A 13,737-nucleotide genomic window follows, 5' to 3' on the forward strand; every position below is an offset into this window, starting at 1 on the left:
AAAGTCAGAAATGTCTTTTCTTTTCACACAAACACTGATTGGAAGCCTGTCAAATGCACCCTACTTAATCTCTAGCCCATCTGCGCTGAATCTTCCCCTCCTGTTCATTAATATGTCAAGAACAATAGCACTCTGTATTCTAACAGAACCCAGTGCTGCTACCTAGCTCCGATAGATAAATCCCAGAGCAGTGTCATTCCATTCTGCTGTACAGCTGTAGACACAAGTTTTCCATCACCATATAGAATGAACTAATTTTCCTTCATAAAGTCGAATGAAATTTGATGAATAATGTTAACATATTAAATAACATAGCACTTGAAAAATGTTTAAATATGTAACATTTTGAAATCTAACATGAAATACAGTAAATAAATTATGTTCACATAGTATATATCTTTTTTTAATTATGTCTTGATCATAAATTTCTAGGTGATGCAAAATGTTTGGCCACAGCTGCACATTGTAAGTTTGCAGTGCGGAAGGTAGTGGGGTTGAGCAGCTCAGAGCTTGGAGAAAGGGCTGGTCTGTAGCATGGAAGGTGGTAACTTTGAATGTATTAATGCATAATATATTTCATGTGCTTAAGTGGAGAATGTGTATTGCTGAAGAGCACACTGCAAAACGTGTGTACAGTGTACACATTCCAGTTCAATTGCGAGTCACCCCAGGCTATTACAACCCTTTTGTTCACAAAGTGCTTACTGCAGCATTATGGATACAATGCATGTGAATACAGCCTGTCCGTGCACTCCATCCTAATCTGCCATCACCAAACCCCAGCAAATTTAAATAAATAAATAAAAACATTAGCTCAGTCAATTGCATGATTTCCATTAATCAGCATTACTCCCTCCAGTTAGAAAGTGAAATTGAACTTGGCCCTAACTCCATTTGAAATCACACCTCTCCCCCACCCAGCCCCCTCAACCCCTTTTTTCACAATCTGTTCCAGAATGACTGAATTTCCAATTATAAAAAAAGAATTCCGGATATGATCTCGTGAGGTCTTTTTTAAAGGGGTCAATATTGCTTACAAGACCAAGGACATGGCTGACACTGAGTAAAAATACTCGGAGGCATTTAGTTCTGTTTATTGACTATAGTTTTTCTGGAAATAGTGGATCAGGGTAGAGCCCAGATGCACTGGCTGTGTGCAGTGTGATGGCCCTGAGCACTGGGCTGTAGTGAATCTGGCTCCTCTCAGGGTAGGCTCAGTCCCCTATATGAGTACTCAGTGCTCTGGAAGCTCTCCTTGTGTGGGTTTGTTTCGTGGATGTTGCGATTATGGTGTGGTCTTGATGTTGTTTGAAGTGTGGTCAGGACAGATTGCCAGGGGCTGCCCGCAGACAGGAATTGTCGAGCAGCCAAACGTCTGCTTAGGAAAGTTCGTTCAGGGAAACCAAGGATATAAGGTGGAACTGACAAACCGTGCCAGGAATAGGGAAATTTGTTTTAAAAAAGGAACATTTCTCAAGTGTCGTTAGGAATTCTTGTTTAGTTCTTGGACCGAGGTTATTTTAAAATTGCCAAAACTCGCTAAAAGGGATACGCTGCTGCTCAAAACCGTGAGATAAAATGAAATAGATGGACATCACTTAATTTAATAAAGCAGAAAGATTCAGAAAAACAGACAGACAGATTACTGGCCAGGCACTAATGAATATATTACATTTCTACTCTGCTATATAAATATGTGCCAGAACATTCACAGAGGCAGCTAGTGTTAGAGATTGAGACTAGTCTGACATTTATATGTCAGTAGAACCCAATCCGGAAATTCACTCAAACCTACAGAGGGGCTACTGGCTCTGGCTCTCCAGTGCAGCGCTGACAGACACAGTGACATGCTGTCAATAAAGACTCAGCCTTTGATTTATAGAGGGCTACCATGCTCAGCTGTTAGGCAGTGCTGACAGACACAGAGAAACGTTTTCAAGGAGGCAGTACCCCTCAATGTCTCCTGCCCGCATCACCCAGGCAGGCCCCCTTCCTGTCTCTCCACACCTGTCACGAGCTCTGCATGTTTCACTCTGACAGCCAGAGCTACCGTGGCTAACAGGGTATTACAAATAACTTGTATTCTCTTGTTACCTTACAGAGCTTTGCTCCAGGAGGGTTAATAACCACCCAGAAACTGTGTCTGTGGGGGAGGCAGAGCGGTGTCATGTTCCACCCATCCCTTCGCTTTTGTTTCTCGGGAACTGAATTTGAATATTGATGTGTAGATTGCTGATGCCACACCAGATCTAGAGATCGACCAATGTAATGCTTCTCTATACGTGTCACAAGGCTACCTCTTATAGATTCAAGTGCTGCCTCATGCTGCGTTCTTTTTGTGGAAGGTTTGCAACACCATAGGCACCCTGCTGATGTTTATGCTACCATTCTGGTAATGTGTGCTTGCTGTTTGCATGTTAAGAATGTTATTGTGTTATTCGTGCACGAGAATCTTAACAGATTTATAAGTGTCATTTATACAGCAGCATGATTTATTTGCCTGGCAGTCAAAAGGTTTATCTGTATTGCACTGTACAGTATGTCCTCATCATTTCCTTTGAATGACCACTGAGTGCAGAAACATGGAAAAGCAATCCTGATGGACCTCATTGGGCAAGGAATTCCACAATTGGGATGCGTGAGGACAGGGGGTGTCTAGGTACTGTACATAACTGGAGACCAAATCACTGAGGTATGCAGATAGACTCAAAATCTGTCTCGCCTTTTTACAGATTTAAACAATTATACAGAAATAATTGAAGATATAGATTTTATTTAAGTATGGAAAAAGTCTGTTCCCATTATAAGTTTGCATTCTTTCCCAATGTCAGCTACACTCAGGCCTGTGAAGCATGAGGCTGTTTGAGTGTGCCCTCTACATGCTTGTCAGGGTTGAATTATATCTCTATATCTCTGTGTCAGAGGTAGAAACATAGCAGATGGCCCTTTTATTGCCTGGATTCTCGCTGGTTAGCACGACGCAAGGGTGTGGAACTGTTAAAGCAGAAAGGGAGTGGATCACTGGAAACTTTTTCCACTAGTCTATTTTTATAATTATCACTGTGCCTCCGAAGTCTATTTCCTTATCTGGTTCTTGAACTTGGATAAACTACTTCCCAGTCCCTCAGACATAACTATGAGTCCTGACAGATTTCTCAGTTCCTCATCTCTAACCACCAAGCCAAGCCCTGCTTCCTGAAATTTGACTCAAAGGCACAATTCTTCACAAATACCTCAGTTTGAAGCAATTGACCAGTATAATTCACAGTCTATCTACTGCACTGCTTACCAGTCACTCAACTAACTGCTTCCAGTCCCTCAGCTATACCACTATGCCACTTACCTCCCAGTCCATCAGCTCGAACCACTAGATCACACTGTCTCCAAGTCTCTTAACTGCTCACCCACACTGACTCACAGCCCCTTTACCTCTAGCCACTAGACTAGCTAGACTCAGTCTGAAGCTTTCTGTCTTCCAGTCCTCAGTTCTAAGTCACCCTGCTCAGTATATTTGTCTAGCTGATTACATGTACAACAGTGCAGTTCCCCTTCAGTCTGATCCCTGGCTGCTGTAATTGACTTCCTCCTTTGCTTCTCTAATTCACTGTAAGCCAGTAATTTGTGTGGTTCTGTCTCCCACTCGCCTCATGCCCTGAAATCCGAGCCCTGTGATAATATTGTTTCAGCGAGACTCTGACACTGGCGGCCACTGCAGAGGCAGTGAGAGCTGCCTGGTACTCACGCCTGGGGAAATAAAGAGGTATTAGGGCAGGCGACAGGGTGAACTACTGGCTCCCCACACCACTGGAGACCCGTGTGACAGAGAGATTCAGGGGTTCTGCGCATCATTTTCACACTGAGGAGAGCACTCAGACTGAGGTTCAAGCTTTTTAGCTGGGGGAACGCAAAGCCACTTTTTCAGGAACTGAGGCTTGAAACTTGGTTCCAGGAGACCGGGAGACATTCCTGTATTAAACTCCAAGTCCCCCCTGCAGTGGCCTGAAACCTAGTCTCCTGAAACTAAGTTCCAAGCCACAAAGTGGCTTTGTGCTCCCTCAGTTTTACCTCCTAGTTCTGCTAAATTGTGTCTCTCTCTTGCTTTCTTCTTCCAAGTCCAGGATCCTGTCCACCATCTGTAACTACTGTAAGTCAAACAAAAGTCTCACATTTCCTTGGGTACTCAAAGCAATGGTAACTGTTGGGATCTGCTGGGTTTGCTAGATTCTACGTATCCAAGTATGTGATGCTTTATAAATCGAATACTGTACACGCACTGTTCCTGCCACCTTCTACTATACTTAACTACACTTTTAATATGTGTATTCTATGCTATACTGCAGAAAACTATAATGGCACAACCTCTTCCATTTACATATACTACAAAGCACTATGAATGAATTATTAAGAAACTTGGGCTATCCCGGTTCTCCTTCAGAGCGAAGCTAGTTAACGAGGGGTTCGTGGGAGCTGAAGGGAATGCTGTTGGCGTTGTTTGCGTGTCTCCTGCCGTGCTCGGCCTCCGGAATCGCATCCCATCGCTCAGCTAGTTTCACTGCCCACCCCGCGGTGGCCAGTCTCACTAAGTGTGGAAAGCCAGGCTGACTAATGATGCCAATTAGCCCCTTCAGCTCTACTGTGCCCGACTACTTCCCTTCCCGTGGCACGAGGTCAGGGCCTTGTTTACACACCCTCGAAGGCCAGTCAGAGTTCAAAGGACCTGCCACTCACAAACTTGTATAGGTCAGTTAAACAGAGCAGGCCAGGAGCTTATTGATAGAAGAGCTGAATTCTGGAGCAAGTGCACAACTCTATGGGGGGAAAAAAAGTGAAAAGGTTTGGCTTGACATGTTATTATTGATCATTTCATCTGTAAGTTAAAACAATTCAAACTGAGTTAAAAAAAAAGGGACACCTTGGAATACTCGACAAATGTTTCCACATGTCTCTTTTTGAATGAAAATGAAATAGCTGTCAAAATGTTTGACTCTGAACAAAGAAGTTTCTTAAATGTAATTGTGAAACTACATTTAAATATGTTTGTGAATTTGATACAACTGGGTGTAGTTTACCGTTTAAAAATCCGCCCCAGTGTGTGTCAGGCTGTTCTTTTTACTGTGGCTTATTTCATGAAACACAAAGTTAAAAAAAACACACTGAAGTTAAAAAAAAGAAACTAGGAAGAAAAAAAAGCATTTTGACGAGAAGTCTTTTATCAGTGTTCAGTAAAGAGGTCAACGACAGTTTGAAGCACTTTGACGAATATCAAGCTGTATTTCATTCATGAAAGCAGAAATAAATCCTGAGTTTTGAAGCTTTGGGAATAGAAGCCGCTGTCAACGGTCTTCAGGAATGAGCTCTGAAGGCTGCAGGCCAGCGCTCTTACCAGGAGATTTCTGCAACTACAGGAGGCAGCAGTCTAACAGTAAACAGGAGGCACACTCATTGTTTCTCTAGCCTTATTTGTTTTGTTTTTTTTCCTCTGAAAATAACTCCCCTTCTTCTTCATGATCTCATTTTCAAAGGGAGGAATTGTGCACAAGAAATTACAGCATGCAATCGCAGTGCAAGATTCCAGTTCCAATTTTCCCAGCCAAGATATGCAAAAGCACACAGGCCCGTTTTTTTTCTGTTTTTTAACGCATTAAAGCAAACAATATATATTGGTAGCGCTGTGGATTACATGTATAGCACTGTAGTAACTTGGTAATTACATGTAACGAATGTTTAATTACATGGAAATAGCCTTGTGAAATGCATCTTGTTTCCTGATGTAGTTACATGGTACTATATTAGTAACCCAGTCTGTTATACTGCTGCAGGTCTGCCAGATGATTAGATGCTGCCTATCACTGTATCTCTTCCATTTCACAGCCCTTAACGACACACTTATTCCACCCATGGTTAGTATGTAAGAGCAGCGAGCCCCGTTATTAGCATTATTAAGTATGCATACGTAATGGAAAACGCTACCAAAATAGCTTAAGTCCAATCCAGACCAATCATTTCAGTAAAACATTACAGTCAGATTCCCAGGCCGCTGAACACAGTCAGAAGCGATTCCAAAGCGTTTATTTTATTAAGCCCTCTTATGTGAGATGTTGAAAGCAGACAAACGCCTGTTCATTTTACAGAACTAAAACCACAGATGTGAGAAATACAACTCCAGGTCTCCTCTTTTCACACACACCGCTCTTCTTTTACTCCAGGTTTGTTGGAGTTTTGTATTGCACTAATGTGGAATTTAATAACACGGACGTGGGAGCCACCTTGACACATTTTATAAAGCTTGTTTATTTTCCTTTTGCTTTTTTTTTTTGCTTTGCTTGTTGATAATACTCCCGAACCAGAGAAGAAGTGCAATTCCACATTCAAAGAAGCAATTTATAAAACATGCAATACTGAAAGCACTGTTTCAGGCCTGGGATATCACGACTGGACCGCTCTGCCTCTCAGAGTTCAGCTGTAACCAATAGAAGACCCTCAGCTCTAAGCAATGAAACACGCTGCCTCCTGGCTCTAACACACCCTTCCTTAATTAAAAAAAAACCTTGTAGTGGTCAAGTAAATATCCTCTGCCCCTGTAACAGCTGGTTTTCTCATCTTTTATGACCCTCCTCGTCGTCACAGATTTTTAATTGCTCTCCAGAGCATCGGTTGTTGTCTAAATTAACCTTGGTGAACACCGGGGCCATAACTAAAACACTGTGACAGGAAGGCAATTTGGGCTAACGGTAACCCACGGCTCTAAGAAGGCAGCTCTTACTTTAATGAATAGATCAGGTCCTCCTCCCAGCCCTGTCTCCCGTGCTGTGCCTTGTCATCAACTCAGAACTGTGACAAATCAATTCTTCTGCTGTAACCTCATTGAAAGGATTACACATAATGAGTTCCACATTGCTTCGCATCTTAAGGATGGTCGTAAATTTTAGCAATGAATACATGGTGAGCTCTAGTCTTCAGCCCTGTCTAACCCTCCCCTCACATAGGTACTAAATCTATCCTGACAGACAGACAGACAGACTGAGGGTTTCATCAAATAATAGAATAATGGACAGAGGCATCAAGACAGACAGACAGAGGGCTTCTTACTGTATCATTTACAAGCACTACTGTACATTTACCCTCTTCCCTGTGCACAGAAAGACCGACAGGCAGACAGAGATCTATTGCCTCAATTTAAAAAAAAAACAAACGAGATAGTTGCTCTAGATATTCCATCTCATAAATGTTCTGCATGAAAAAATGGGTGCTACCAGTCTACAAAAATGGTATGTTTCAAGAATGCAAAATGTTATTACTCACTTGTAAATATAGACAGTCTGGAACACCTACACTATGAACTGACTCCATTACAACAGAGTGTGTAACCAGTAACCCCACTCGAGTCTCAAGCATCTGCCACTGCATCCTGTCTCCTTTGTATTTGAACAGGGACAAAGCTGTTTTCTGAGCTAACAAGTCCCGTCAGCGGTAGGCAGACCTGCATTAGCTGGCAGCCTGGGAAGCTGTCCGTTTCTCATCTGAAAAACACACTGAGCAATGAGGGGCTGTACCAGTCTCAGAGTTCTGAACACTAGACACTCATTAGCAACGTGGCCTGGTCACTAACCCTCAGGTACTGGCGGGCTTAGAGCTGGTGGACTGGAAGGCAGTGTGGCCTAGTGGTTTGAGATAAGTGACTCTCAGGCAGCGTGGCCCAGACGATGGACATGAGGGCAGGGGGACACAGTATGATTTTAAGTTTAATTGCAATTACTCTACATAAACTCACTTTAAATAAACTGGATGGCAAAGGGACCATGTATGGTGTATATCCTGCAGATTTGATTATTTTTTTCCCTATTTATTTAAGATCTAAAGCTTTCCAGGATAAACTCTGTAACAGCTTGTATCCCATGCACTGTCTGCAGCTTGTTTCAGCTTTACTTTTGCGCTGTAAAATGAACATGTTGTCCTTGAATGACTGACCTTTCTGACACAGCATGACAGCATGAAAGACAAACTGTGATGTAAAAGATACATAACGGCAGCAAACTGTTTACACAGCACTGAATGCAGTGAAGGCATTTACAAGGAAATGTGAATAGAGTATGAACTTTAAAAAGGTGTTTAGTTTCTTGTAGTATTGCTTTATTTGTCATGAACACAGGTATGGTTTAAAAGCAGACTGGAAGACAATTTTGTAAGCCATGTGCTTCAGTGCTTGTTGTGACTGTGTTTGTGATGTGCATTACCCTTTTGGCCACAGCTGTAGATTTAAACCAGTACAAGCATCCTGAACAAGGCATGTCTTCTCGAAGAAACAGGTGACTATATCGGGTAACTGAACAAACTATCCTGAGACTCATCCAGCCCCATCTGTAAATCCTTCTGCAGGTCTGGAAGATTAGAAGCTTTGTGTTAGCGTGATTTGGGGCCAGGCTTTAAACCTCATTGGATTACTTGCTATGCATCTCTTTTAATGAAATTTACACAGAACAAGTTGCAGCACCCCTGCTGGAAACCGGAGGAACTGCAATAGTCGCTGCATTTAATGTAAAACGGCAGATGTCCTGATTCTAAACCTCCTCTACTTGAAGGGCAGTATCGCCAGGTGTTTAGGAAGTAGAGTATGGTGATGGGACCTCCAAAAAGTTTCAGTTTAATGCATGTAATCTAAATGAATCTGTTAGGGCACTGAATCCCCAGCAGGGATGGCACTGAAATCCATAAGGAAAGACTCAGCCTGGAGCAAAGAGAGAGAGAGAGAACGAGCGAGAGAGAGAGAAATATGATGTTTATAATTTAGAAGCTGAGAAATATAAATAAGTTTAATTTAATTGTTACCAGTGCTTCTGGTTAAATTCATTGATCTATTTTTAAATTAAATTCAGTGCAAGTCACTCAGACCCTAGGTATAAAAACCAACTGACAAACTGCTACCTGTAAAACCACTCACTCCTCAAGTGGGACTAGCAAACATCCCTCAGAAACCTCTACCTGTAAAACCACTCACTCCTCAAGTGGGACCAGCAAACATCCCTCAGAAACCTTTACCTGTAAAACCACTCACTCCTCAAGTGGGACTAGCAAACATCCCTCAGAAACCTTTACCTGTAAAACCACTCACTCCTCAAGTGGGACCAGCAAACATCCCTCAGAAACCTCTACCTGTAAAACCACTCACTTCTCAAGTGGGACTAGCAAACATCCCTCAGAAACCTCTACCTGTAAAACCACTCACTCCTCAAGTGGGACCAGCAAACATCCCTCAGAAACCTCTACCTGTAAAACCACTCACTCCTCAAGTGGGACCAGCAAACATCCCTCAGAAACCTCTACCTGTAAAACCACTCACTCCTCAAGTGGGACCAGCAAACATCCCTCAGAAACCTCTACCTGTAAAACCACTCACTCCTCAAGTGGGACCAGCAAACATCCCTCAGAAACCTCTACCTGTAAAACCACTCACTCCTCAAGTGGGACCAGCAAACATCCCTCAGAAACCTTTACCTGTAAAACCACTCACTCCTCAAGTGGGACCAGCAAACATCCCTCAGAAACCTCTACCTGTAAAACCACTCACTCCTCAAGTGGGACTAGCAAACGCCCCTCCCTGATTTACACAGTGGAATTTGGAGCGTGCGGTAATCAGCAGGAGGTGAGGGGGTTCAGGAAACGCTCCAAAGCCAGTGAAGGGACTAACAGGACTGGATTGTCTGCTGCACCAATGCGGCCTCAAACTTTTTACTGCATGCTTTTTTAAATGCCCATAATGTCTTCAGGAGCCATTTTCCACTTCCAGTGAAAAACAAGGGGATCTCCCAGATGCACCATCCATTTCAATTTGACACTTTGTGAAAAATAAATAAAAAGGAAGAATGACAAGGTGTTGTTTTCTTTAAAAAGGCCAAATTAGATCAGAATCTGATTTAAACTCTCGATGTATTGAAGATGTTTTTCGAAGGAAATAGTAAGGGATATTTTTAACTATATCCTGCGATGTGACTAGTTGTGACGAAGGTGTGCAAGAAAAAGTAGTGCAGTACACTTTAAATAAATTGCAGTAGCTATACGATTTCATTTGTGCAACAGAGTGACTTTTCTATGCAGTACAATGCAGGAGGACTATCTGTGTAAAGTGTCAAAGGTATAATTCAGCTCCACACTAAAGGTATTGCACAATTACAGCAGTATTTCTATAGCAGAACATACTTGGAAGGGATACAAAAAATACGTAACTAACCTTATTTATTTTAAACAGTGTGGATAATTTTTACCTGCAGAAATGTTCCCTCTTTGAGATATTGGCCTTGCAGCAGTTCATTTCAAAGTGGAGTGCAATGTGTGAAATATCCAGCAGGTGGCGTTGGTGGATATATGTGTAATTGCTGTCGAGTTGGTCATTAGGTTACATAATAATGCAGCCACTAGGTGTCTTCTAGGTGCTGACAACAGGCCGGAGCACCATACATTAGTAAGGCAGAAAGTGCAGTAGTGTGCAAGCGATTGAATAATGTAGTTAAAAACACCCACTGCACAACACTGCCCACATCACTGGACAGGGAATTAGAAAACAAGCCTCCAAATGAAAATTGTTACAGTAAACCTGATAAAATGATATTCCCCTGTATAGGACTGCACTGTGCATGCCCATCGAGGCAGAAGGGAAAATCCAACAGATAAACACAGAAAAAAAAACATTAAATAATCAGGACATTTCGAACTAAACCCCTTGACCTCAGTATCCACACTTGACCTCAGTATCCACACTTGACCTCAGTATCCAGTGATGCGTTACCGACATGGTAACAGTGCCTTTGTCCCGTACAATCACTTTTTTTTATGATGACATTTTTTGATATTTGTAAAACTTTTATGTGAACTCTATGGCATTCGAGAATTTTTCCCTGCCAAGGCTTTGAAAAAATAATACATAAAACAAGTTAAGCATTATAAAGTACAGCTTCGAATGAACCCTAACATGGTACAGTTACACGTGTAGGCCAAGGTTACTGTAATCGGTTAGAATTGCCAAAGCACCACTGCCTGACCTTTCCACAGCTTCTATCACGGTTCCCTTTCCGTCTACATATACAACAGAACCCTGTGGCTCCGTCACACCTGTGCTATTGATAACTTACTGCCATAGCACCATTTTAATGACTCTTCGTCTAGCGATGTGTGGGTGCTTAGATTTCTATGGAAGCTTGTGAGGTGTGTAACTTCTGAAGGCCTTGTTGTATTGATATGACATGTGCAAAGGGATGCATAATGGATGGAACAGATCAGACACAGCTCCAGTGTTTTTAAACAAACAGCCCCCAGAACAAAGACAAACACTAAAGAGATTTATGATACTCATAATTGGCATGGTTTGCCACATTAAGACACCCTTATTTATTATAATATTAGAATAATAATAATATTCAGAGTGCTGTACAAACAATAGAAATAGTTGCATTTTACAGTCCAACTTTGTTAATAATAATAATAATAATAATAATAATAATAATAATAATAATAATGTATTTCAACTACCAGTTCACAACAGTATTTTTTTCCCTATAACCCTGCTGTAACTTATTTGTAAATATAATAGCGTGCTAGACGAGCAACAGACGCAATGGATAATTTAGTAGCCTAAAACAGCTCCTGCTTTAAAGCTTGAACAAGAGTGAACAGCTGGAAGTGGATGATAGACAGAAGCGTTCCGGTTGTCCTGCGGTGCTGGTTTGTTTAATTGGTATTTTCTGCAGCAAGAATGTATTTTATTTCCTAATGCGACGGAAGCAATAGGCATTGTATGGGCAAGCCAGGCACTTTTAACCGGTACGATTGCATTTTTTTTTTTTTTTTTTTTTTTAAATAAGGCAATCATTTTGTTTTATTAATCTTATTTATATTCTGTATCCAAGATGTACTCGCTGCCTGTGTTGTTTGTAATATGATGATCTAGTAGTTAATTATATTATATATATATATAATATAATATTATATATATATATAATATATATATATATATCTATATATATATATATATATATATATATGTGTGTGTGTGTGTGTGTGTGTGTGTGTGTGTGTTTATTTTCATCTGTTTTTACTTTGTATCGATATAGAATATTGATTGGTTTTAATTGCTTCGTTTACTTTTGATAGGCACATTATTTTCACTATGCTGAATTAGCCCACATTGCTATAGCATCAGGTTCTGGTCATGAATAGGCTACAGTAAGTTTATTGATAAGACTCTAAAATTAACACAAAATGCAACAGTAAAAGGACGTGTTGAGAAATATACACATATTGTATATTGCATAATACTTTTGAAAATATAAAAGTTCATTGATCGGTTTTCGAAAAGTATGATGCATACTACGTATATATATATTTTAAAGCATATTTCGTATAGATATATTGTTTAAACACTCTTTGTCTTGTATACAAGCTATTTTTCATAACGTTGTACAAAACAAATCCAACAGCTCATATAGCTATGGAGAAGTGCGAGTATATCAAAACAAAACACGTTTGTGTTAATAATAATATTATAATAATAATTAGAATATAATAATAAAATAGAATAATAATAATAATAATAAATAATGTACCTTTATAGGAGAGACGTAGCCGTGGCACGTTTACTTTGGATGAGTCTGTCTTTAAAACGTGAAGCATCACCAAAACAGCCACCACAAGAGCTCGGGAGACAGGTAAGTCCTTCATATTTCTTCCAAAGTACATGCTATTTAAAAAAAAAAAAATCTTTGCACTTCTCAGTCAGTGTATGCTTCTGTGACAAAATAGTGATATTTTAATTCACGGAGTTCCCAGGATACACATACAGTGAACGTGCGTTTTTCTCAGGCGCTCCGGTGACAGAGCGCATTGACTGACCGGGTGTCCCAAAAACCGACACTCGTGAGGCAGTCTGCGGCGAGGTCTGCGTGGCTTCTTAGTTTTAGCTAGAGTGAGTGACTGACACACCCCGCTTTCCTCTCGCTTGGACCGAGGAAGCTGACGGGCACGCCTCCAACCAAGCTTCGAAGCCAGAAATACTTTCTTGTGTACTTACAAAAGGGATGCTGCGAAGCTTTCTTTGAATCGTATTCCTCCCTCGAGAAAACCGACTCCTTGCACTTATCTTCAATTTAAACTGACTGCTGACCCCCTCGAGTGCATTTCCAGAGTTCAGTTCCAGGCAAGTGTCTCGATTAGAGTAGAGGTAAGGAGAACGCGCACAATGCGCACTGTGGAACAGAATTCTGAAAGATGTTTTTTAATTACTTATCTTAACTGCCGATCATCTTAGTTGCATTTTGATATTCAATTAAAACAGCGACATAGTCAAATGAATGCTAAACGGATTTGCATGATAACAGACCATCACAACAGCACTGTTAGAATCCGAGCATTGAAACTGGAGCGGTATAGGATACCTACGACAATGCATTCCACAGCTGGATCAGTCACGGCAAAGGACGCAATGTCTTGTATAACATTGTATCTGCAGCTCCCAGAGATTGTTTCAGCTACTATGGGCACATTCCTTCTTTCATAATGCTGCCTGCTTATTTATTTGATTTTCTTGTATAATATGGAGTAGGCTTTTTGGTGTATTTTAGTAAAACTATGAATCTTAAAACTATGAACTTCTGATGTAAATTGTTATTATAATCATGCTAAGATTTTACACCAGAAACATGTGCAGGTTTCCTATGTAATTTAGCCTACTGTTACATTGTGCCATATTAG

At 40.9% G+C, this 13,737-nt stretch overlaps 1 protein-coding gene across 1 annotated transcript in view; it reads right to left on the bottom strand.

Moving 5' to 3' along the window:
• LOC121298121 (semaphorin-3G-like) overlaps positions 1-13,369 on the bottom strand; it is a 41,254-nt gene extending 27,885 nt beyond the window's left edge. The window contains exon 1 of the mRNA XM_041224950.1: positions 12,594-13,369. Coding sequence (XP_041080884.1) covers positions 12,594-12,726 — 133 coding nt within the window. The 5' untranslated portion in view covers positions 12,727-13,369. The remainder of the gene's footprint in view (positions 1-12,593) is intronic.
• Between the last annotated feature and the right edge of the window lie 368 nt (positions 13,370-13,737).

The sequence above is a fragment of the Polyodon spathula genome, chromosome 23, assembly GCF_017654505.1.
Source record: "Polyodon spathula isolate WHYD16114869_AA chromosome 23, ASM1765450v1, whole genome shotgun sequence".
In the NCBI taxonomy this organism is placed as follows: Eukaryota; Metazoa; Chordata; class Actinopteri; order Acipenseriformes; family Polyodontidae; genus Polyodon; species Polyodon spathula.